General features: G+C 35.4%; 1 protein-coding gene across 4 annotated transcripts in view; it reads left to right on the top strand.

The window, feature by feature from the left end:
* Positions 1 to 26,583, top strand: part of Fam13a (family with sequence similarity 13 member A) — a 312,174-nt gene that overhangs the window by 70,750 nt on the left and 214,841 nt on the right. For all 4 annotated transcript variants that reach the window (XM_010610492.3, XM_010610490.3, XM_010610489.3 and 1 more), the window contains exon 4: positions 10,153 to 10,330. In XM_010610492.3, the coding sequence (XP_010608794.1) occupies positions 10,153 to 10,330 (178 nt within the window). The remainder of the gene's footprint in view (positions 1 to 10,152; positions 10,331 to 26,583) is intronic.

Genomic DNA, 26,583 nt, shown 5'->3' with positions numbered 1-26,583 from the left:
AATCCTGTCTAAATGTATCTGATACTCTGTCCTCACATTTCTTCATTCTGCTGCATAAGCTTTCAATGGAGTTTTAAATCTCCTGGATAACTGTTTGCATCTGTTTTACAGATTCCATTCATTTCCTGTGCTGATATTCCATTATATTTCTCAGCTCCTCTATTTGTGTCTGCTCTAGAGTTACTCATCACGTGTTGCACTGTGGATGCAATATCTGTTGTTATCTGAGAAATTATTGCTGATTTCATTTTTCCCAGATCTTCTTTTGTTGCCAGTTCAGAGTCCAGGTATTTGGGTATCAGTAAGATTGTTCCATCTTGTTGCCCATTGGGGTTGCCTTACATGCTCTGGAAGCCTGGTTTGAGACTGTTTTACATGTCTTCTCATTTCAACAGATGCACCCTGCTGTGCCTTGGTTGAGAGGACTTTTTGCTTGCCCAGTGGGCTTCAATTCTGAGCAAGCCTCAGAGAGGCGTTCTCTCTGCTGCTCACCACAGCATGAATTCCTGAGTTTAGAATGATTGTCTTCCAGATTCCTACTCTGTCCTGTTTCCTGGGCCTGCCCACCTGTGTAGCTGTTGTCTGGGAGCACCTTTTGCTGGGGACTGTGCACCTGTGCCACTCTGGCCCATCTAGGCTTCTTGCTGGGATCTGTGGGTATTTACCAATATCTGGGTGCACCTCTGGCTGTTACTTGCACACCTGAGCAGCTCTTTTCCAGGCAGGCCTTTGGCTGCAGCCTGTGGCCCCAAGCTGCTGGTGTTGGGGGGGGGTATTTTTTAAATTGCTTTATTGTCATATTATTGGGATATTAGGAAAGAAAGTTGATACGTTCATTTTTAAGTGCAGCAATCTATCATCTTAAATGACACGTCTCTTCTTTCTTTTTCATAGACTTGATTTTAAAGCCAACAGAACTCTTTATTAAGATGCAAATTACCCAACATGTAATTGACCCTCTTAAAGTGTCTCAATCAGTGGTTGTTAGCATATTCACAGAGTATAATCTTCACTACGTTCTAATTTTAGAAAATTTTTATTACCTCAGGAGAAACTGTGCCCATTAGCAGTTAAGTATGTAAGGCTATATCCCAAATACCTTTACTGATTTTAAGGAGTTAATCTTTTATATTAAGTTCATGAATTATTCTCAGTCCTTACAGGAGAAAGGAAACCCCAAGAAAATTAGTGTAAATAACTCCAGGCTTGATAGTTTAACTCATAGATTACCAAGTCCCCTTTAGTCAAATTTGAGCTCATCAGTAATGCTTAGAGAAAAATAACTAGTAGTTATATGATTTCTACTGAAATTACACATTAACTGTACTTTACCCAATGGCACTAGACTTACAAAAAAAGCCAAAATTTTACTGCTTGGGATATTGCCTGTATGGTTCAATATTAGCATATCATCATGTGGGAGTTTCCTCTTCCTGTATACTGTGGTTGTTTTTCATAGGCTCCTGTGTTTTTACATTTCTATACTTTTTTTTAGCTTTTTACTATCATTAAAAGCATGCCTAACTTCTACCCTAGATATGTGCTCCTAATTTTGACAGGTAGACTATTTCATATTTTCTATATTTTTATTCCTGTCACCTTCCCCCACTGACAAGCATTCAACACCCCATAAATACTTCTAAAATAAATGTGCTGTGCTACAGTGTAGGTGTCAGTGGGGGTTTGTATTTGTTTATAGGAATGAAATTAAAGTACAACTTCTTAGTTCTTTCTGCAGGTTTTTGCTCCCGTAGATATGGAAGATCATTCTGGAAGTAAGAGCTGTGTAAATATCAGATGAATTGGCAATTACTATAGCTCTACATCTTGCAGAATCTAAGAAAAAAAATGTTAAAATTTGTAGTTTCATTAGTAATGCCTAAGCACAGATTGGAATTTATATTTTTTATTAGTCACTTTATCCTGAAAAATGTATGTGAGGCCTTTTAGAACCTTGTCACAGTCATCTGTTAAAAATGTAAGACCCATAAAAGTGTAAGTTCTTCTTTTGCATAAGAAAACTCCAATCCCATTAAGGTAAAGTTGGAATCATGATGCGTCCATAAGCTTCTTGTCACTTGAAAAAAGTGATTCTACTCCTGGGGTTGAGATGTAGAGGTACGTGCCAGCCTGATCTAATCAGGGGAGCTGATATTTTGATCTCCCCTTCATTCTTCTATAAATGCATATTTAGAAAGAAATAAAATTCCTGTTTTGTTTATTCATATGTAGTTCATAAAACATTTTGTGCCCAGGCATTCTTGTAGGCTTTCATTGAAACACTGCCACCCCTATAAACCCTTCAAAACTGCGGAGCTATGGTTTATTATAAATGAATTAAGATTCTTACCTCCCACTACTCGGTAATTTTGTTTGCTTATTTATTGACTCAGGAAAAGTTTCTTAAGAAATGTATGAGGCACTGTGTTGGGTGCTCAGTAATGATGATAATCATAGGGGCCTTTGTGATGGTGTTTTGATTAAAGCACATGCTCTGAGATCTGAGTGCTTGAATTTAAATTGCAAGGCAACTGGTGATTATGAACACCAGCTACTAGTTCTCTGTTTCAATGTAGTTTTCATTCTAGTCTTTAACTGGGGACATATTATATTCCTATTTCTACTATAATAGATTACCACAAATTTAGTGACCTAAAACAATGCAGTTTTATTATATCCTTGTTATAGGAGTACGAAGTGTGTAAGCTCAGCTGTCCTCTACTCCAGCTCTCACAAGACCCAAATCAAGGTGACTGAAGTCAGCATGGACTTTCTGTAGGGAAGAATCTACTGCCTGACCCACTTGGGCTGTTGGCAGAATTTGGTTCCATGAACTTACAAGGCTGCAGTCCCTCTTGACTCGCTAGCTTCTGAGCTTCTAAATGCTACCCATATTTTGGGGCTTGTGACCCCTTTTAATCTTCAAAGCTTGTTGTACTATCTAATAGATAGGCAAGTTTTCAGAAGTCCTTCATGGGGCTTAATGAATGGAGGAAAATGCTACTTTGATAAACCTAGCACTATGAGGATAACTGTTTTTGTTGTTTAATGGCTGACTTTTTCATAGCTCTGAGATATATATATTATCATAGGGATTAGTATTTTGCAGGACTTTTTTTCTCCTCTAGGCTAAGATTATAAATACAATTAGTACCTTAATGAAGTTTGAAGGTAGAAGCATGAAAAACACCCAGATAAATGTTAGTATTAGAATTAGGTTCACAATCTTCTTTTAATGGGAGCAAATGTTATATGGTTCAGTGTTTGCTACTTAACCTGGAATAAAAGTGTTTATGATCTTCAAGTGCTGAGCTGATTGCTTGCTCTATACTATACAAACTATGCTAGTTTTATAATTGAGTTTTAAGAATGGGTCAAATTTAATCAACAACAAATGAAAGCTTTCAAGGAGACTTAAATACTTGGAAGGGATACTTTTCATTAATGGATAAAGGCTGTTCATGTCCTAGAAAAAATGATATTAAAGAAAATATTTTAATAACTCCCATCTGTAAAATTTTTAGAACTTTTAGACTTGTGAATTGTAACACAGTTTTATTCTAGCTTAGTTTAGAAATAACTGCAAGTTTATAACATCAGATATGTTAATATATATGCAGACATGCATTTTGCTTTGATATCTGAGCCCATAATTTGGAATTTCACTGCTCAGTATCCTTACCCTATAACTACCAAATGAGTATGTTTGCATGTGTGTGTGTGTGTGTGTGTGTGTGTGTGTGTGTGTACACATGCTTTTTTTTTTTTTCAGACAATGACTTCCTATTGCCTAATCTGGCCTGAAACCTCTGGGATTCAGGTAGTTTTGTCTCTAGAGTAGCTGAGACTACAAGTACTAGTCACCAGCCCAGCTTCAATGAGTCTTTTCTTATTTAAGTATTGTTTGTAACCCATTTCCCACATAACACTCCAACCCAGCGAGTTCTATAAATGGACTAATTGTTCCATGTTTCTTGAAAATAAATTTAAGAGATATATGTCACTTTACTCCTATCCTGGTTTGTCTTACTGTCTTAAAATATGTATTAGTCTATTAAAGTGGCTTTTTCAATTTTTATTTTTTATTAGTACATGTTTCTAGTGCATAATGAGTACTGTACATTCCTCACAGAGAGTTGGTACATACACACAACACTTTTCAATTCTTTTTCATCCTCCAACCCTCCCATCCTACTCCTTCCCTCCATATCTTGGGCTGCTTACCATTTGAAAAAGATGTATCTCTCTAATTCCTATTATATTTTATATAAAATGATTATATAAAATGATTTCCTGATCACTTTCTGTGCAAGGCATTAAGGTATTTAAAAGGTAGTTAAAACTCAATCTGAAAGAGCTTACACTTACCAGTTTTGGGACTTTTCATTTTAGCTACAGATATCACATATAGTCTCAATCAGGCCTTCTAACAGTCTTGTTTGTAATTGCAGTCACTAGTTCTCTTCCTGGTCCATTACTCTTAATTTCCCCGGCTCCATTATCATATGTGTTGTTTAATGTCTTACTCTGTTAATCCATAAATTCTACAAGGATAGTGATTTCTTGAGGTTTTGTGTTTTTATTTGCTTGTTTACTGATATATCTCAAATACTTAGAAATGTACCTGGCCTAGGGAAATCCGTTATTCTTTTTTTTTGATATCAGGGATCGAGCTCAGGTCCTTGCACTTGCGAGGCAGGCGCCAGAACCACTGAGCTCAATCCCCAATCCTTTCTTCCTTATTCTTTATCAACTTCCCCTGATTCCTTCCCTTCTCCAAAAAGTCTGCCTCCCTGTTTCCTACCACCTCTCCTTTATTTTACTTTATTTATATTTTGGATTTCTCATGTAAGAGAAATCAGATGATATATAACTTTCTTAGGGTTATTTCGCTTAATGAAATGGCCTCAAGATCCATCCATTGTCCTGCAAGTGATATGGATTAATTCTTCTTTTGGGTTGAGTAAAATCCCATTGTGTACATATATGACATTTTCCTTATCCATTTGTCTATTGATGGGCATCTAGGATGTTTCCAGAGCTTAACTGCTGTGAATTAGGCAGCTGTATAGCTACATAAAAATGGATATCTGTGTATGACTATACTATGATGACTTTAACTCTTTGGGAATATATCCAAAAGATATATGTGGGTCGAAAAGAATTTCTATTTTAGGTTTTTGAAAAATCCCCATACATATTTCCACAGTGGTTGTACTAGTTTATATTCCCACCAACAATGTTGACATGTTCTTCTTTCTTCACATCCTGCCAGCATTTGTTGTGTTTTTGATGATAGCCATTATGGCTGGAGTGAGATGAAATCTGAGATTTCATTTGTATTTGTTTTGATTTGTATTTCCCTAATGGCTAAAGGTGCTGAACATTTCTTCATGCCTTTATTAGTCATTTATACTTCTTTGGAGATGTGTATTCATTTCATTTGACCACCTTTTTGGTTGTTTTTTTTTTAATTAATTTTTTAGAGTTCTTTATATGTTCTAGATATTAGTCTTCTACCGGAAGAATAGCTGGCAATTTTTTTTCTATTCTGTAGGTTATCTCTTTAGTCTCTTGATTGTTTTGTTGTACAGAAGCTTTTTAATTTGATATAATCCCATTTGTTGATTCTTAGTGCTAGTGGAGCTCTGTTCAGAAAGTCCTTGCCTGTGTCAATGAATTCAAGTGTTTTCTCTATGTTATCTTCCAACAATTTCAAAGTGGCTACTTTAATACCTATGTCTTTGATCCATTTTAGTTTGATTTTAGTACAAGATGTGAGATAACAGGTATAGTTTCATTCTCCCGTATGTGGATAAGCAGTTTTCCCAGTACTATTTATCAGGCTATCTTTTCCACAATATGTTTTTGTGTGTCTCTTTGTCAAATTAATTTTCAAAATAGCTCCTTGAAATTAGAGAATCTATTATAATTTTACCCTTTTGTAGTACACTGATATGGGTCTTTGTTTTAGTAACTTTGGCTAAGAGTTTATCAATCTTTTTTATCTTTTCAAAAAACAAGTTCTTGGATTCTTTGGCCATTTGTATTATTTAATTTCAATTTCATTGATTTTTCCATTCATCTTTATAATTTATTTACTACTTCTAGTTTTGGCTTTGAATTATTCTTTTTTCTAAGTCCCTGACATGCTTCATTTATTTATTTATTTGGCATTACCCTGTTTTTCTAATACAGGTGCTCAGAGCTATGAACTTCCCTCTTAGAACTGCTTTCATTATGTTTCAAAGATTCTGATGTGTTATATTCCCAGTGTCATATGATTCTAGAAATTTTATAGTTTCTTCGATTTTGTCTATGATCTATTGATCATCTAGAAGTGTATTAATCAATTTCCATGTGTTTGAATAACTTCTGTGATTGTTTTTCTTTTTTTTCTGTTTTCTAGTTTCATTCCATCTGATCTGATGAAATGCAGGAGATGATTTCAATTCTTTTTTATTTATTAAGTCATGCTAGATGGCATAAAATATAGTCTGTTTTGGAGAAAGCTTGTTGACTGGCTGAAAAGAATGTATATTCTGCTGTTGTTGGAGGAAACGCTGTAGCTATCTGATAAATTAATTTGTTCCAAGGGGAAAAAATGAGAACCAAGACCTGTCATGTAAAGGTACAAGATCCCGATAATGAATGTAACTGTACTGTATACCTAGAATGTACCAGTAAACTCAGTAAAAGAAAAAAAATTAATTTATTCCATGGTATGGCTTACCTAATATTTCTTTGTTGATTTTTTTGTCTGGTTGACTTGTCTATTTGTGAGAGTGGGGTATTCAAGTTTCATACTATGTGCTGTATTTGTACCTATCTGTACTTTTATATCAAATACTTTTTTTGTTTTATGACATTGGGTGTGCCGACATTTAGAGAATATATATTTGTAATTGTTATCTCTTCCTGGTGAATTGTTCCCTTTATTAATATGTAGCGACCTTCTTTGTCTCTTTGGATCAGTTTTGATTTGAAGTCAACTTTATCAGAAATAAGAATAATTACTCCTTGCTTTTAGATTCTGGCTGCATGGATTATGATTTGCTATGCTTTCACTTTCAGTTGGTGTGTGTCTTTGTGGATAAGATGTGTCCCTTGCAGGCAGCATATCGCTGGGTGTTGCTTTTTGATTCACTCTGCCTGCCTATGTCTTAATTAGGATTAAGATCATTTACATTAAGAATTATTATTGAAAAGTATTTAATGATTCCTGTCATGGTATTATTTTCCAGCGTTGGTTTATTATTGTTTTCCTCTTAACTATTCTCTTAGCAGTATTTATTGTTTCCTTTGGGCTATTGAGTGATGTTGACTTCATTGTCTCTGGTTAGGTTTCATTTGGAGGTTTGAAATTTCTAGGATTTTGACTATGATATGTCTCGGGAAGTTCTTTTCTAATCACATCTACTTGAAGATCTAAATTTTTTTTCTACTTAACTCTTATTTGGTACTTTTAAATCATTTTCTCCTTTTGTTGTTGCCTTTTCCACTTTTCTTGTTTTTCCTTTTCTTGTTTTAGTGTTGAAGGCTGTAGAGGCAGTGGGCTAAAGCTCTGCCTCTAGTTAATGATGTCTTATGCACAGGGCTGCCTACTTCAACCTGGCCTCATGTCTTCCAAGATTCTGTTTTCCAGATGTCCCATAGTGTTAGTCACTGTTCCACCCACAAATCAGAGACCAATACCCATTACATCCTCCTACACTGCATTTCCCTCCACAAGGAGGCCTCCTCCATCATTGTTGGGACGGAAAGGACTGAATGCTAAGCACACAAGTTTCATGGCACTTGGAAATGACCCGAGTGACCAGTCCTATATTCTCTTCTTTCTCAGGTGAAATCTTATAAGATCCAGCTGGGTCACACAGAGAGTCTAGGAAATTCACAAGGACTGATGGTGATTTCTGTACAGAATGTTCCAACTCAGACTGGCTTTAGGAGCCACAGTGTTAATCACTCTTTGCCCTGACAGATCCCAGAGTAATAACCATCACAGTTTTCTTCCACACTGAACTCCTTCCTACATGGCTTCCTCACACAGCATTGGGATATAAACAATACATAATATATTTTAAATTTATTTAATTGTTGTCTATTATGTCCCCCCTCAGTTAAAGCATGTTTAATAAAAGTATGGATTTTGCTTTGTCTTTGCTGTTTCCTTGGTGTTGGAGAATGCCAGAATCAGCATGTGATAAACATCATTGGATAATCAGTGTACATTATGTATAAGTGTACATAATAATAGAAGCGATTGCAAACCATTGTAATTGCCAATGGAAGGAAGTACAAAAACATGAGTGAATAAAATATTATTTAGATATCAGCAAATCAAAAAATAATGTAGGTAGAAATAGTTACATATAGGTGAAGTATTCTAAATCTAAAAACTGAAGTGCTCAGGGCCGGGGATTTAGCTCAGCAGTTCAGTGGCCTGCCTTGCAAGCACAAGGACTGGAGTTCAATCCCTGGTACCAAAATAAATAAATAAATAAAAATAAAAACTGAAGTGCTCAAAGACCCAAAACCTTTTGAGCTCCTACATGATGTCACAATGGAAAATTTCACACTTGATGTGATGTGTTACGTTGCAGTCTAAACACAGATGTACTGAAAGCGTGGTATAAAATTATTCTCAGCCTATGGATATAAGATATATAAGAAACAGAAATGATTTCATGTGTAGATTGCTCTCCCATTTCCAGTATATCTCATTGTGTTTTGCAAATATTTAAAATCTGAAATCTAAAACACTTCTGGTCTCATTTTTGGATAAGGGATAGTCATATAGTGTCATAAATTTCATTTCCTGCAAGGCATCTTCATGCTACCCTAATCATTCTTCTGTAAGTCTTGGAAGGTATTGAGCAATTATTTTTCACAGGCAGGAAATCTTTTCTTTAAAATTCCAGCAGGTTGGCAATAATGGTGATATTTATCACATATTTCTGGGAACACAAAGGACAAATTACAGAGTCTCAGTATGTTAGTGTATAATCACTCAGTATGAACGAAGTGAGAAACAATGCTATATAATAAATTAAGGTCTTTACTGAACTATCAAATATGTGAACAAGGATTCAAGAATTATAAATACTTACAGTTCAGGTGTGAGCATGCACTTGTTAAATCTGCTGATTTAGAGGTCATTCATATCTTTTCCCAATGAGTGAATCTACCTTCCATCAGAGGAAACGGAAATGCTTTTGGGTAGAAGGAGGTAGACGTTAAGACTTTTTGTTCACAGTTACTTTTGCCTTTTGAGAACATACTTAGTGATTCTTCCACTTATGTCATAAAGGACTTCATGTAACTCTGTTAAGTGTGTAACTCTGAATATGTCTTTCTCTCTCCCCATTGTTTCTCACTCTTATTTCATGGAAAAAATACTGATCATATTTCAAAAGTTGGAAGTAAATGATGAAAGTGCCACTTGTTTTTTGAAGTTGTTATTGTCAGAAATTTGTAACTATTTTTATTATGTTTTATTTGATCTCATGTCTCCACACAGTATCTGCCAAAGGTTTTGAGATTTTGTTTCAAAATCAGGAACCCATTATCAAGACTTTTGAGGCCTGGGATTTAGCTCAGTGGCACAGCACCTGCCTTTGCAAGTGCAAGGTCCTGCGTCCAATCCCTGGTACAAAAAAAAAAAAAAAAAGACTATTGGATGCCGTTGTTTCTATCTTTAAATGCTAGGAATTAGATCACAGTTGTAAACAAGAATATATTAATATAAAAACATCTAGACTTGTTTTGAATTAGTCCCCACTGAAAGAAAAAATAGTTCTTTGTTTATTTTTATAACATGAAGGTATAAGAAATGAGTAGTCTTTAGTTTTTAAATCACTCTAAACTTTATTTCCATTTCTTATATATCCCTCCTTGAAGGAATGTACCAAATGGAGGTTTAAAAACCTAACCATTATATAATTTGAGGAAAGAAAACACAAAATTGAAACAAACCCATTTTACCATCTAAGTAAAATTCATGGTTTTCAGGATTTCTTAAGTCAAATTTAAGACCTATCACTGATTCTGAGAAGTTTTTTCTGAATAAAATGTTTGAATTTATATCTGTGTGCTTTTGTTGTTGTTTTTGTTCATGAAATATGCCTGAGAACATTTTTTATTCTTTTCCAGATGGTCAGGATGACATGCAGAAGAGTAGCTTAAGAGATTTAATAAAAGAGCTTCCAGACACCCACTACTGCCTGCTCAAATACCTCTGCCGGTTCTTGACAAAAGTAGCCAAGCACCATGCCCAGAATCGCATGACTGTTCAAAATCTGGCCACTGTATTTGGACCAAATTTCTTTCAGTAAGTTAATGGAATTTTGGTTTTAACACCATGTGTCCTCACTACTATCTAAAGTCACATAGGAGCATGTCTCAGTCTAAAAGATCAATCAGTTTATGTTGGAGAAGTCTCATCTTGCTTTTGGGTGTTTCAGCCTTGTTTTTGGTCCTGATTTTGAAGAAGGCGCAGAAGCCTTCTTGTGAAACCATACTTTTTCAGTAATCCAAATAATATTTAAAATTCTGGAAATAAGTATGTGTTGTTTTTTTTTAACTGAAGAAAAGACTTTTAAAAAAGTATTTGGAATCTGAAATCATTAGTGGAAAGGGAAAAAGCATGATAAAATAATTATTTTAATAGTGATAAAGTTTGCACTATTGCTAACAGATGAAAAATTATGAGCAAAATATATCAGTGACCAAAAAAATATAACCTTAGCTTTGCTTATTTTCCAAATTTAGTTTTCTAGAAATTAATCTAGACTAAAAATAAATTAATCTTGTATATTGCTAAACATAATAACTTTTGTGCTTTGTTTTATTTTTCCTGTTATGCCTAAAGCTTTTTAATTGTTGATATATGAAACACAATCTTTTCAGAGGCTTTGCTTTCAAATCTTGTATTAATCCCCTCTGATATCAAACTTTCACTTTCAAAGCTCTCAGAAAGTTTATGTTCTTTGTTTACTGGTGTACCTGCTTTTCTACTCCATTCATCTTTGACCTCATTTAGCTACCCTGAACTAGTAATAGTACAGTCCTCAGAATGCCTAGATATAAGCTCTGCCTTAGGTAATAGATCTGTGCCATTCACTGCTTCATTTGGGGAGGTCTACCTTAATAATGGTCCCACTTGTAACTTTAAACACATTAACTTTTTTTGGTGGGGGGGTACCTGGGATCAAACTCAGGACCTTGCACTTGCCAGGCAGGCTTGGTGCCACTGAGCTAAATCTGTGGTCCTAAACCATGTTACCTTTAAATAATGGTATCTCATGGAATATGGTAGGGTCCTGTGAATAAATATCTCCAAAAAAGTACTTACTAACTGCTTTTTCAAGAGCTTCATGATAGTAAAAGTCTGTTTTTTTTTTCCCCATTTACCCAGTAAACCATTGTTTCATGACCTACATGTGAGAAATAAAGGTGTAAGTAGAAAAGCTACTCAATAATTTTGAAATTCTAGGTCATTGATGGTGAAACTTTTAGAGATGAGTGCCCAAACTGCAATCCCAAAACCCACTTATTTAACGTGGCAACACTGCAATTAAACCTGAATACCAAGGTTTTAGTTTAGAAAAAAAAACAACTCATACATTAACATCTTTTGTCTTAAAAGCAACACTCATGCCGTAGTTTTGATACCATTGCCATAGGCTCTAGACAGGGTACAATCAATTTGTAAATAGAATGCTTTATTTTAAATAAGCAAAAAGCACAGGTTAAAAACAGAAGAGATCCATACAACACTACTGACATAAATTGGCTTGATCTAGGATTTCTGGTCAACCGCTCTAATCAGTCAATCAAAATATCAGTAATGATGAGATTTTATTTTAGGTTCTACTATTTAGCTTGATTTTTGAATCTTTATTGTGGTAAAATGAATATACAGAACATAAAATTCATTATTTTAACTATTTTTTAAGGTAAAGTGGTGATATTTTAAGTATATTCACATTGTTTTGGTCTACTAAATAATATGTATTTCGAAACTTATTAGAAGTCAGTGAAATAGAGTATAAATGAAACAGATAGCATTTATTGAGAATTTGCCAATTTTTATTTTTTCTTATTTATCTGACTGACTTGTTAAAGAGAAGGAAGAGATTTATTTTGTTGTTGAAATTTCTGTGTCTAGGTCAAGGGAAGGGAAGCACTTCTACTCCAATGACCACAGTTAATCCATAAATGTTATAAAGATGTTATAAAGAGGATTAGTGGAAAACCTCCATTCCAAGATGATTCCCTCACTCTGAACCCACTAAAAGAACAAAGGAAAAAATACCTGGAGCCATGTTTATAAGAGTAGAAAATGGAATAGATTGTGTGTTTTGTTTCAGAGATGGAGTGTCATTATGTTGCAACTATTGACCTTGAACTCCTACAGGTGGATGCCCCACCACACCCAGCTGAAAATGGTTTTGTAGGGTGTTTACTTTATGGCAGGAATAGAAGAGTTGCACATTTGTTCACTCATTTTATTTTTCAGTGCTGATAATTGAACCTAGAGATTTGCATATGTTAGGGAAGCACTCCCACTGAGCCTCATCCCCAGACCCTATTTTTATTTTTAATTTTAAAGATCCAATTTATCTACACACAATAATTGTACACGTTTATGGGGTAGGGTGTGACATTTCAGTAAGTGCATACAATGTGTAATGAATATAGTAGCCTATCTGTCCCCTTAGACATTTATCTTTCTTTGTGTTGGAAACATTCAAAATCCTCTCTACTAACTATTTTGAATCATTCAGCTAACTATTGCCATACATACTCTGCTACAGAATATAACGAGTTACTCTGTTTATCCGACTGTACCCTTGGACCTGTAACCCTTCTTTCTACTGCCCCCTGTTACATACCCTTCCCAGGGTCTGATAACCACTATTCTATTATCTGCCCCTTTGAGACCAACTCTGTAGCTTCCACATATAAGTGGTAATATGTGCTGTTATCTTTCTGTGCCTGATTTATTTTCACCTAATATAATACCTTCCAGTTCAACCGGGTTGTAGCAAATGATAGAATTTCACTCTTTTTATGGCTAAATGAGATTTTCTGTTGTATATTTGTAACACATTTTCTTTATATAATCATTCATCCATCAATAGACATCTAGGTTGAGTTCCTAAGTTAGCTATTGGGAATGAAGCTTCAATAGACATGGAAGTACAGTACCAGTATCTCTGATGTTTTGATTCCTTTTTTTTGGGGGGGGATACATATCCCAATGCTGCATTTATTTTTGTTGTTGTTGTTGTTTGGTACCAGCGATCAAATTGGGTCCTTGTGCTTGCGAGGCAGGTGGCAGAACCACTGAACTAAATCCTCAGCCCTGAATTTTTCGGTCATATGATAGTTTTTTGAAGATTCTTCAGATTTTTCAATAATAGCTGTAATAGTTTATGTTCCCAACAACAGTGTATGAGAGTTTCCCCTTTCTCCACATCCTTGCCAGCATTTTTTGAAATTAATTTTATTGGTATATTTTAGATATACAAAATGCTAACTAACATTGATCATGTGGAATTTGTACCTGTACATGATATGTCTTGATTATTCATTTTTCTTCTTTCCCACACCTCTCTTCAACCTTTCTTCCCCTTATTTACAAAAGCTTTGTTTCAAGTTTTTCCTTTTATTATCTTTTTTTCCTTTTCACTTCCTCCCCTGCCCCCATTTCCTTTCTGATTTGAACATTTTATTCCTGCTTCAAAATATCTATTATACATTTTGGTCCTTATTCATATTTTCAGTTTCTCATACCAGAGAAACCATGGGATATAGGAACATGTGTGTCCAATACATTTCACTTAAGAGTATGGTCTCAAACTGCCTTCATTTACCTAGAAATGTCTCAAGTTTAATCCTACTTTGTAGCAGAATAGTACTCAGTGTGTGAGTGTGTGTGTGTGTGTGTATGGACACACCTTTATCTGCTTGTTGCTTGATGGATGTTTGTACTATTTCCAACATTTAGCTATTACAAAATGCTACTATGGACATAGGTGTGCATATATCACTGTGGTTTGACGCTCTTAATTATTTTGGAGAGATACCAGGAAGGAGAGAATACCTGGTTCAAAGGAACTTCTAATTTTAGTTTTTCAAGGAATCTCCACACTGATTTCAACAGTAGTTGCACCAGTCTACACTTCCATTAACAGTATATAAGGGTTCCTTTTGCCCATAGCCCTGCCAGCATTTGTTATTTGTTGATATTTTTTGTAATAATAGCCATTCCTTCTGGAGTGAGAGGGAATCTCACTGTTCTTTTAATTTGCAGTGAATGACCAGTTATGTTGGACATGTTTTTATATTTTTATTTGCCATTTCTACTTCATCATCTGAGCAGTGTCTATTCATTTCAGATGCCCATTGTTGAATTAGGTCTTTAAATTTTGCAGATCTGGTTTTGTTTTGTTTTGTTTTTTAGTTTATTGGTACATTTTAGCTACACAGTACAGTTACATTCACTATTGGGATATTGTACCTTTACATGACAGGTCTTGGTTCTCATTTTTTCCCCTTGTCCCTGCCCTCCCTTCATCCCTCCTATCCTCCCCATTTACAAACATTTTCTTTCCATCTTTTCATTTTCTCACATTTTTTTCTTTCCCTTATTACCTTTCCTGTACACTTCCCACTTTCCCTACACCTTTAGCCGTTTTCTTCCCATTTCACAATGTCAGTTATCTCATTAGGATCTTATGTACTATTACAGTTTATGCACACCGGAGAAACTATTCGGTATTTGCACATGTATGACATATTTATTTCACTTAGGAGTATATCCTGAATATGTATCCATTTTCCTATGAATGAAATTAATTTCTCATTCTTTATGGCTGAGTAGTATTCCATTTTATAGAAAAACCACATCTTTATCCAGTCTCCAACTGATGGGCAAATGGGCTATTTCAAAGTTTTAGGTATTACAAACTCTGCCACTATAAACATAGGTGCGCATATATAGTTGTGATATGATTCTTTTAATTCTTTTGGAAAAATACCCAACAGAGGGATAACTTGGTCAAATGGAACCTCTAGTCCCAGCTCATTGAGGTATCTCCATATTGATTTCCATAGTGGTTGCACCAGTCTGCACTCACACCAACAATGAAGAAGGGTTCCTATCTCCACACAACCCTGCCAACATTTGTTATTGAGTGATTTCTTGATAGCAGCCATTCTTTGTGAGGTGAGGTGGAATCTCAGTGTTGTTTTCATCTGCATCTCTCGAATGACCAGTGATGTGGAACATTTTTTCATATATATACTTTCTGCTTTTACTTGTTTGAGAAATGTCTGTTCATTTCAGATGCCCATTTTTGAATCAGGTCTTTATATTTGGGGGGCTGATTGTTTTGAATTCTTTATATATTCTAGATAATAGTCCATTGTCTGAGGAGTACCTGGTAAAAAATTTTTCCCACATCATAGGTTGTCTCTTAATTCTGTTGGTTTCTTTTGCAGTGCAGAAACTTTTTAATAAGATGAGATCCCAGTAGTTGATTCTGTGAGCTAGTTCCCGTGCTGCTGAGGATTTGTTCATAAAGTCTTTTCCTATGCCAGTGTCTTCCAGAGTTCTGCCCAACTTATCTTCCAGCAAGTTTAGTGTTTCTGTTTTAATATTTAGATTTTTAATCTACTTGGATTTTAATTTAGTGCATGGTGAAAGATATGGGTCTAGTTTTAATCTGTGGCAGGTTGAGATCCAGCTTTTCCAACACCATTTATTAAAGAGGCTATCTTTCCTCCAGTGGGGACGGTCAGCTCCTTTGTCAAAGATGAAGTAGCTGAGTACATCTGGAGTTGTTTTTGTGTCTTCCAATCTGTTGCACTGATCCTCAGGTTTGTTTCTTTGCCAGTACCATGCTGTTTTTATTAAAGTGGGTTGTAGTATAGTTTCAAATTGGGAATTGTTATACCTGCTGCCAATTTTCTGTTGCCTAGGATGGCTTTTGCTATTCTAGGTCTCTTCTGGTTCCAAATGAATTTTTGGATTCTTTTTTCTAGTTCTGTGAAATATAGTGTTGGTATTTCAGTTGGCATTGCATTGAATCTGTATAGCAGTTTATAGTATGGTCATTTTCACTATTTTGATTCTTCCTACCCTGGAGCAGGGGATATCTTTCCATTTTCTTATATCCTCTTCAACTTCTTTTTTCAGAGTGCTGTAGTTTTCAGTGTAGAGATCTTTTGCTTCTTTTGTTAGATTAATTCCTAGATACTTCATTTTTTGAGATGCTATTGTAAAAGGAATTTTTTCCCTTATTTCTCTCTCAGTGAGTCTTTTATTTGTGCATAAGAAGGCTATTGATTTTTAGGTGTTCACCTTGTATCCAGATACTCTACAGAATCTGTCAATTAAGTCTAGAAGTCTTTTGGTGGAGTTTTTTGGGTCTTCAGTGTAGAGTATCACATCATCAGCAAATAATGACAGTTTAACTTCGTCCTTTCCTATCTTTATTACTTTAATTTCTTTCTCTTGTCTAATTGCTGTGGCTAATTTTTCCAGAACTATATCAAAGAGGAGTGGTGATAGTGGGCATCCTTGTCTTGTTCGTGATTTTAATGTGAAGTTTTTGGCCATTTAATATGATGTTGGATGTTGGTTGTTCATAGATAGCCTTTATTAAATTGAGGTATAGACCATCTATTCCAATCTTTTGCAGGATTTTTATCATGAATGGGTGTTGAATTTTATCAAATGCTTTTTGTGCATCTATTGAGAGGATCATATGGTTTTTGTCCTTGATTTTGTTAATATAGTGTATTACATATTTACTTATGTAGGTTGAACAATCCTTGCATCCCTGGAATAAATCCAACTTGGTCAGGATGTATGATCTTCTTGATGATCCTCTGTATTCTGTTTGCTGGTATCTTATTGAGGATTTTTGCATCTATATTCATTAAGGACATTGGCCTGTAGTTCTGTTTTTTAGTTGCATCTTTCCCTGGTTTTGGAATCAAAGTGACACTTGCTTCCAGGAATGAATTTGGAAGTATAGCTTCCCTTTCAATTTCATTGAAAAGTTTGAAGAGTAATGGCAGTAGTTCCTCTCTAAATGTCTTGTAAAATTCAGCAGTGAATCCATCAGGGCCTGGGCTTTTCTTTGTTGATAAATTTTTAATTACATTTTCAATTTCACTGACTGAAATTGGGTGTTTAAAATGTTTTTATCTTCTTTGTTCAACTTTGGTAATTCATAAGTATCTAAAATATCTGTCCATTTCTTCTGTGTTTTCCATTTTATTGGAGTACAGGTTCTTGAAGTAGGTATTAATGATCTTCTGGATTTCTTTTGGATCTGTTGTGACTTCAGCTTTTTCATTCCTGATTGCATGGATCTGAGCCTTTTCTTTCCTTTTTTGATAAGATTAGCTAAGGGTTTGTCAATTTTATTTATTCTTTCAAAAAACCAGCTCTTTGTTTCATTTATTTTTTTGTATCGTTTTCTTAGATTCCATTGCATTGATTTCTGCTTGGATCTTCATAATTTCCTCTCTTGTTTGAGCTTTGGGTTTTTCTTGCTCTTGTTTTTCTAGGAGTCTAAGTTTCATCATTAGGTTGTTTATTTGAGCCTGCTCTGTTTTCCTAGTGTGGGCATTCAATGTTTTGAATTTTCCCTGTAGAACTGCTTTCATTGTGTCCCATAGATTCCTGTATGTGTTGTATTGGCATTTTCATTTATTTGTAAAAACTGTCTGATTTCTTCTTTAATTTCCTGTGTAATTCATTGATTGTTTAGGAGAGTGTTGTTCAGTTTGTATGTGCTTGTGAAGTCTTACAATTTCTTGTGCTATTGATCTCCAGCTTGATTGCACTATGATCTGATAATATACAGGGGATGACTTCAATTCTTTTGCATTTATTCAGACCTGTTCTGTGAGCCAATATGTGGTCTATCTTGGAGAATGATCCATGAGCAGCTGAAAAGAATGTATATTCTGATTTTGTGGGGTGGAACACTCTGTACACATCTATTAAGTCCATGTGTTCCAAAGCTTGGTTCAGTTCTATTATTTCATTGTTGATTTTCTGCCTAGATGATCTGTCAATTTGTGATAGTGGGGTATTTAAATCCCCCACCAAAATTGTATTAGTGCTTATTTGGTTTTTCATTTTACTTAATATTTGTTTTATATAGTTGGGGGTATTTATATTTGGTGCATATATGTTTATGATTGTCAACTCTGCTTCTTGAATTATTCCCTTTACAAGGACGCAGTGTCTTTCTTTGTCTCTCTTAATGAGGTTCGGTTTGAAATTTACTTTGTCTGAGAATAGGATTGCTACCCTTGCTTTTTTCTGGGCCCCTGACGCATGGAGAATTGTTTTCCATCCTTTCACTTTCAGTCTGTGGGCTTCCTCTTGCACTAGGTGTGTTTCTTGTTTACAACATAGTGTTGGATTTTGCTTCTTAATCCATTCTGCCAGACTATTTCTCTTGATTGGTGAATTGAGGCCATTAACATTGATGGTTATAACTGTTATGTTCTGACTTATTATTGTCATGTTATTGTCCTTTTGTTGACTCTTTTTACTTTTTCTCCCCTCTCCTTTTAGTTTCCTGCCTTGCCTGTTTGGTTTCATCTGTTGGGCCTCATTGTATTGTGACCTTCATTGTCCTTTTCTAGGATATTGTTTAGAATTCCTTGCTGGTTTGGTGTTCATGAAATTTTGCAGGTGTTCTTTGTTGTGGAAGTATGTATGTAGAGGCAACTCATCTGCCATATGCGTAAGTAACAACATTGGGAAATCAGACCTATAAGAAGACAAAGTAACATGATGCCTCCACAGAAACTCTAGTAACAGATCCCAAGGAAGGTGAAACTGGTAAAGGCCTGAAAAAGAATTCACAGTAATAATACAAGAAAATGCAACACATAATTCAATAAAAGTATAAGGACAACTCATGAAATTATTGAGAAATTTAGTAGATAGAGATAATGAGAAAGAACCAAACAGAAATCTTGGAGGTAGCAAACTTAATAAGTGAAATAATAAAATGTACATCTTCAGGCCTCAATAGCAGAAGTAATCAGATACAAGAAACAAGTTCTGAGTGAGAGACTGGTCAATTAAAATAATCCAATCAGACAAAAATAAATATTAGAAAAGGACAAAGAGTCTTTGAGGCTTATGGGACTCCAAGGAAGCAAGAGAACTTTCTCATTAGCAAAGTTCCAAAAGAAAAGAAAAAGGTATAGAAAAATTTATCCAACAAAATGACTGCTAGGTACTCTCAAAGTTTGGGGACAGATATGAACACCAAGGTCCAGGAAGTTCCAGGGAACACTAATAGAGTCAATTGAAAAATATCTTCTCGAAGACATAACATAATCAAACTGTTAAAAGTATAATACACAGAAAAAGTTATAAAAACAGCAGGAGAAAATCATCAACTCACATATAAAATCCCTAGTATACTAATAGCAGACTTCTTAGCAAAAATGAGAAGGCCAGCAAAGAATGGCATGAAATATTCAAAATACTGAAAGAAAAACAATTGCCAACCAAGATTAATATTCCCAGAAAAAACTGCCCCTCAGAAATAAAAATGAAATAAATTCATTTTAGGATAAGCAAAAATGAGGAATCCATTACCACAGAAAAGTCTATACAAATTGCTTAAGAGAGTCCTGCAGTATGTGTGAAAGGATAATAACTATAACCACGAAAAACCATAAAAATCTAAAACTGACTAGTTAAAATATGCAAAAGAAAAGAGAATCAAACCTTATCAGTGCAGAAAACTCTCCAACCACAAAGATGAATAAGAAAGAAACAAAGAAATACAGAATATTAAAAGCAACCAGAAAACACAAGAGAGATATATCAATAATAACCTTGAATTTAAATTTATTAAATGCTCCAATTAAAAGTTATGAAATGGGTGAATGTTACCTACAAGATTCTATACACACACACACACACACACACACACACACACAAATCCTAAGACTCCATCAAGAAACAGTTACAATTCATAAACTTGGTAAGTTTGTAGAATAAAAATCAGCAGCTACTTTATGTACCCCTATTAAAAAATTTCTGAGGATATCAAGAAAACTATAGTAACCAAATCAGCATGATACTGGCATAAAAATACCTAGATGAATGGAGTAAATAATACAGAAATAAATTTATTTACAGACAATTGATTTTCAACAAATGCAGTAAGGACACATATTGCCACATCTTCAATAAATGATACTAAGAAAATCAGATATCCATATACAGAAGGAAGAAATTAGGTCCTTTTCTCAACTAAATACAAAATTTTTTTAAAAAATGTATCAAAGTTCTAACTACAAAACCTAAAGCTATAAAACTATGAGAAGAAAGCATATAGAAAATTCTTCTGGACATTGGACTGGGCAAAGATGTTTTGGACATGACAGCAAAAGCAGAGGCAACAAATGTAAAAGTTGATAAATGATATTACATCTAATTGAAAAGATTCTATACAGTAAAGGAAACAATTAACAGAGTGAAGTGGCAACCTGGTAAATGGAAGGAAGTATTAAAAAGCAATTAATTTCCAGAATATACAAGGAACTCAAACAAATCCAGAGACAACAAAGCAAAAACTAAATGAATAAAAAATGAAAATCATATTTAAAAATGGGTGATTGAATAGACAGTTGTCAAAAGAAGACATGCAAATAGCAACTGAGTTTTTAAAAAATGCTTAACATCACTAATCATTAGGGAAATGCAAATCAAAATCATTGAAATCATTTAACCCTAGTTAAAAACACTATTATAAAACAGACAAGGAAAAAAATGCTGGTGTGGGGCAGGGATTTAGCTCAGTGGCTAGGTAGACTGCCCTGCAAGAACAAGGACCTGAGTTCAATCCCCGGTTCTGGGAAGATAGTGGAATGGTGAACCTCAGAGGAATAGCTTCTCCAATATTTGGAATCCAGACACTGGGATATAGCAATATAAGGAAGAGGAGGAGGAGAAAAGTGGGTCCCCAGAATCCAGTAAAGATGTGAAGTAAGAATTGGAGTCCACAAGGGAATCAAAAAATGGAGCAAAACACAGAAGAGAGAGGGGCCAAAAGTCACTTTTTATCTGAGCTCCAGCTTGTGGCATGGGGGCTAAGTCAGCTTGAACCTGCATGGTGACTACTGGAAATCCCAGAAGTCTCCACAGAGAAAAGCACCAGTGGAACAGAGCAGGGTATACTGCAGACTGCAGTGGCTGGTGAGTTATTTGTTTTATTATTATTATTATTATTATTATTATTATTATTATTATTATTAATTGAGGTTATTGGTACATTTAAGGTATACAGTACAATTACGTTCATTATTGGGATCATTTACCTTTACATGACAGGTCTTGGTTCTCAGTTTTTCCTCTTGTCTGTGCCCTCCCATCACCTCCTCCTATGGTAGGTTATTTGGGTTCAGACAACCCCCCAAGAGAGGGCAATTGGCCAGTAGCCATTTTAGGAAGGAGCAAACTGAATTCAGAGAAGTTGCAGGTTGGCTCCATATCTAGCAGCTCCTAGGTGTCAGGGTGAGACACAAATAAGGTCAAGCTGGCGGGAAGTCAGGGAGCTGAGTTTAAGTCAGCAGGAGGAACTTGGAGGGTTGCAGGCTGAAAGACTCAGGTCCCAGCCTCACAGCCAGAAACAAGAACTAGCCTGACCATCAGTAGAACTAAAGGTACAGGTGTGCTGAAATTATTCATGACTGCCATAATTCTACTGTAGGCATAATTCTACTGCTGGAATCAATGAACATGGATCTGGACTCTGTCCATCCCCTCTGTCAACCAGTGACAGCAGAGATATGCCCCAAAGTTAACATTTTTTTCAGCTTTTCTTTCTTGTTTGCTTTCTTTTTTAATTTTTTCTGTTTTTCCCTTTTGTTCTTTTTATGCAAGTGAAAATATTTTTTCTAATGTCTGTTGTTTTATTCTGTTCTTGTTTGTTTCTTCCTTCCTTTCTTTCTTCTTCACCAGTTCCTGAGGTGTGTATAATCTTTCTTTGTCTTCCAGTCTTGCTCCTAATCATTATCTCTACTTTAATTTCTCATTTTCCCCCTAATTCCTTTTAAATCTTCACCACTGAGAGTGAAATCACCATATTTAGGGGATATTTTTACAAATTTTTCTGGTTTTAGATTTGGTTATATAGCTACAAATTCTGTTCATATGGTTAAAGTGGCAAATTAATAGTTACCACAGTTTGTCATTTTCTAGGGTGTATTTGATGCTATTGTTATTACTGATTGTATTACTTTAGTTCAGGTGACATAATTGTTCAAATCAGTTATTCTTGCTTGTGTGCCAAGACTGAGATTATCTGAGGGTCATAAACAATACTATAGGCAGTGCCAAAGCAGGGCCTAGGCCAAAGAGGCAATAAATTTCTCATCCCTGATAAATTAAAGAGGGAAGATCTTGCAACAGACTCAAAATTCTAAAGCCAGCTACAACTAGAAGACATTTCTGAGTAGTTATTTACTAAGAGTTATCAATACCAGCAATGAAGACACCTACTATAAATAATTTACAAACATCAGTACAGGAATTAAACAAAAAACAAAACAAAACAGAAGCAGAAAATGAGAAGACATGGAAGCAAGATGCAACCCAGACTTCCAGCTCACCAAGGAAAAAACGGGGTCAATGTGGTACAAGTTTAAAAGTCATCAACTTGGGTACTCTAAAGTGGCAAAAATGGAAGCAACAAAATAGATGAATGAAGCTCTAGAAAAAAATCAATTCAGAAATATTTTTACAGATAATTACAGAGATGAATAATTACCCTAATGAAGAACATGGTATGGAATCAGGAGAAGGTACAGATAAAGAAAAAAAAAAAAGAGGAGCTTAGAGAAATGATAACCATGAATGTCCAACATAGGAAAGATATGGAATCTATGAAACAGATTCAAACAGATATCCAGGATATTAAACATTCTATTGGAAGTGTATGCAGCAGGATGAGCCAATGTGAGAACAGAATATCACATCTAAAAGACAGGATTGTGGCTAATGATCATGAAAAGAAAACTTCTTAAAAATAGCAAGGGACCATGAAAAATCAGTCCAACAGCTAGTAAATGATGCAAAGAAGACTAATATACATCTTATTAGAGTCAATTAAAGAAGCAAGAAAAAGCTCAAATAACGTAAAGAGTCCTGTTCAGATAAGAAATGCCAGAAAACCCTCTGGTGGCTTTTGTAGTTAAACACTTTCTCCTGGGAATGTATCCATGGGTGTGAGGTGGATGGGCTGCCCTGGCTTTGGCTCCAGGTAGGTGCTTCAGTACAGCTTCTTCAGCTGTAATCAGTGCTGGCAGTGTTTGTAGGTGCCTCAACGTCCTGGATTATGGGGGTTGTGGGATTGCACTGCCAGACTGAGATACAACTCCCTTAGTCTGATTTGCTGGCAGCCCTGGCCATGATGCACCCATCTGTGAGTGTGGAGCTACTTGTGAGTTTCTGAGGTTTGTGTGAGGGCAGAGTCACCTGATGTGCCTGGGGGGCAGGGCAGTGTGCAGTTTGCCCAGTAGCCATCAGGAACTGCTTGTCAGTGTCTGAGAGGTAGAGGGTGGGAAGTGGAGGCAGCAGCTATACCATTGACCCAGATGGATCGTCTGGGTGTTAGTGTCTGCACAGGTGACTTTGCAGGGCTCTAGTGCAGATCTGCTCAGGGGAAGTCTGCCCAGCTCCATGGGTTCATGGCAAAGGCTGAGCTTCTGCTTCTAAGGGGCTTAGGTGGGCTAAGATTTTGAAAACTGGCTGTCTAGCTGCTTCTTGAGGTCACTGAAGGGTGGATGGAGCCTTCCAGTTGTTTCTCAGGGACTTGGGCAGACTTGAGACACTAAATGAAGGGTGTCGGGTGCTTTGTGGAGTGTAGTAGGGAGGGCGGGGCCACCTGATTGCTTCTAGATGAGTTTAGGGTGAGAGGGGCAACATGACTTGTTATTCACAGGCCTCGGAGAACACAGGCTCTCCAGATGGGCTGCCCCTTGCCCTGAGGCTGTTGGTGTTTGGGGCCACCTGCTTATTTTACAAGGATGGGTCTTGGGCTGCGGGGGACAGCTGCCTAGTGGGACCCTGGGTGGAAAAGTCTTAAGATGATTCCTTGAAGCGGGGTTCTGGATGGAGGAGGAAGCAGTGTGGGATGGGCACCTCCTTCCAGGATTAAGACCTACAAGGGTTGCAGGCTTCTTCAGCAGCAAATGCTTCAGGTGTCTGTGATGGGAGTGAGAACTGCTGGAGGCCTCCAACTTACCTTTTCTCCTTCTGTTCATTTAATTTTAAATCTGTGCATATATATCAAAATTTCAGGTAATGGTGACTTTGCCTAGTCTGGTACCAATTTTATTCTTGCCTTCTGAAACAAGATAATGTTTTCTTAGTTTTCTAGCTTTGTCATGGTTTCTATCTTTTGCACATTTTGTCTGTTATTTTGTATAAGCTCTCTGCACCTGATACATTTTGGATGGGAGAATTCTGAGGCCTTTTCAGATTCTTCCATGGAATTAGTAAATTCAAGATTCTAAACCACTGCTTAAGCTCATTTTAGTAATTTAGAAAATTCTGTTTACTTAGAAGTTTGGTTATTTCACTTAGCTTTACAAATTTATGGGATACAAAGTTATATAATAATTATTTTAAAACTTTAAGTTTCTTTGCCTATTGTTACATCTTATTTCCCTTTCCTGGTATTAATTTAGCCTTGTCACTAGTTATCTTAATCAGGGTAGCTAAGTTTTTTGTCTATTTATTGTTCTTCTCAAAGAATCCGTCTTCAGTGTTACTAAGTGATAATCATTTTTAAATGTTTATATTTCATTAATTTCTACTTTTGTTAATATTAACTTAATTGTTTTTAAAAGTTTTCCCCAAATATTTTTATTATGAAAGAAAATTCATATGATTTGAAAGTTAGTGTAATGATAATATATTTTCTTATTAATTTGAGAAAACAAGCCAGTATGTTGGGATTATAGGCATACCTGTAATCTCAACCCTTGCAAGGCTAAGGCAGGAGGATTGCCACAAGTTCAAGGACAACATGGCCTACATAATGAGTTCAAGGCCAGTTTGGACTATATAACGAAACCCTGTCTCACAAAACCAAACCAAAACAAAACAAAAAAACACCTTGAGAAAATAAATGTACTTTATCTATCTATCTATCTATCTATCTATCTATCTATCTATATGTATGTATGTAAATACGTTTTTTATTGAATCATTTGAATATAAGTTTCAAAGCCAGGCATAGCCACACATGACTGTAATCCAAGCACTCAGGAAGCTGTGACAGGAAGACTGCAATGAGTTTGGGGCCAACCTGGGCTACTTAGTGAGTTTGATACCATGTTGGACTACATAGCAAGATCCTGTCTCAAAAACAAATTGATCCAAACCTCAGCTAGCTGGCTGCTAAATAAGTACCTTGCTTCTCTGTCTTCTTTATTTTGTAGAGCTATTAGCAATTTTATTTTGCTTTTTTAGCATTAATTATTTTAACTGAATTTCATTGTTAAAGTGTTAATACATGTATACAATGTATAATGATCAAATCAGATAATTAGCATTTCCACTTCATTATTTCTTTACATTTGGACTATTCAGATTCCACTCTTGTAGTTCTTCATAAAATACATAATACTTTGTTGTAAACTATAATCACCCTACTGTGCTACAGAACAGCATTTATTCCTCCTCCTGTCAACTGTTTGGATATCATTATCCAATCACTATTCATCTTTTTAATCATATATTCATTGTGTACTTTACCACTAAAATATACCCCCATCTCTTCAAAATAAGCACCCTTTCCAACATAAGCATCATGTATTAATTGTACCCAAGAACATGAACAGTTCCCCTCTCCCATATTAGCCACAGCAGTATCTTCTAATGCACTTTGCAAACAGGATCCACAGTCTCTATTGTATGACTTAATAAAAACAGTTCTTTTGTGCATATGTGTTCATTCGCATCTATGTGCACTTGCCTACACTTGATTTTGTTTAACCACAGTGACATTTTTTTCCTCTACCACATTGACTTTTAAGAATTGGGCATCATTTTGTGGAATATGGTACAATCTAAATTTGTCTAAGTATTCTTTTGTGGTGCTGCTTAATTTTTTTCTTCTGTATTTGCTGTAACCTAAAAAACATGTATAGTATCTTAATTAGATTCAGGTTAAATGTTTTTGGCAAAAAATACTTGGTGAGTGATATTGTATATTTTGTTTTGCATTCCATCATGAGCAATTGAATGTTAAGTTGTCCCACACTGGTTGATGCTTAGTTTGTTTCTTTTGTTCAGGCCATCACTTTCAAATCTCTGCATTGTGATGCTAGCATTTTCTTTTTCAGTTAACAAGTAATCTGATGAGTAATTATTTTTGCAAATGTGTGTTCCCACTCACACTTTTCACTAATATTTATTGATTTTTTAATCTGAATCAATTTTTTCTTTCCAAGTTACAGGATGATAATTTTCTAATTTTCTCAGTCTCTCTTTCCATTTTTAAGTGATGTTCT

Source organism: Fukomys damarensis, unplaced genomic scaffold, assembly GCF_012274545.1.
Source record: "Fukomys damarensis isolate Sample0158 unplaced genomic scaffold, DMR_v1.0_HiC HiC_scaffold_32, whole genome shotgun sequence".
Lineage (NCBI taxonomy): Eukaryota > Metazoa > Chordata > Mammalia > Rodentia > Bathyergidae > Fukomys > Fukomys damarensis.
The sequence above is the reverse complement of the archived record's forward strand: the minus strand, read 5'-3'. Positions and strand labels throughout refer to the sequence as shown.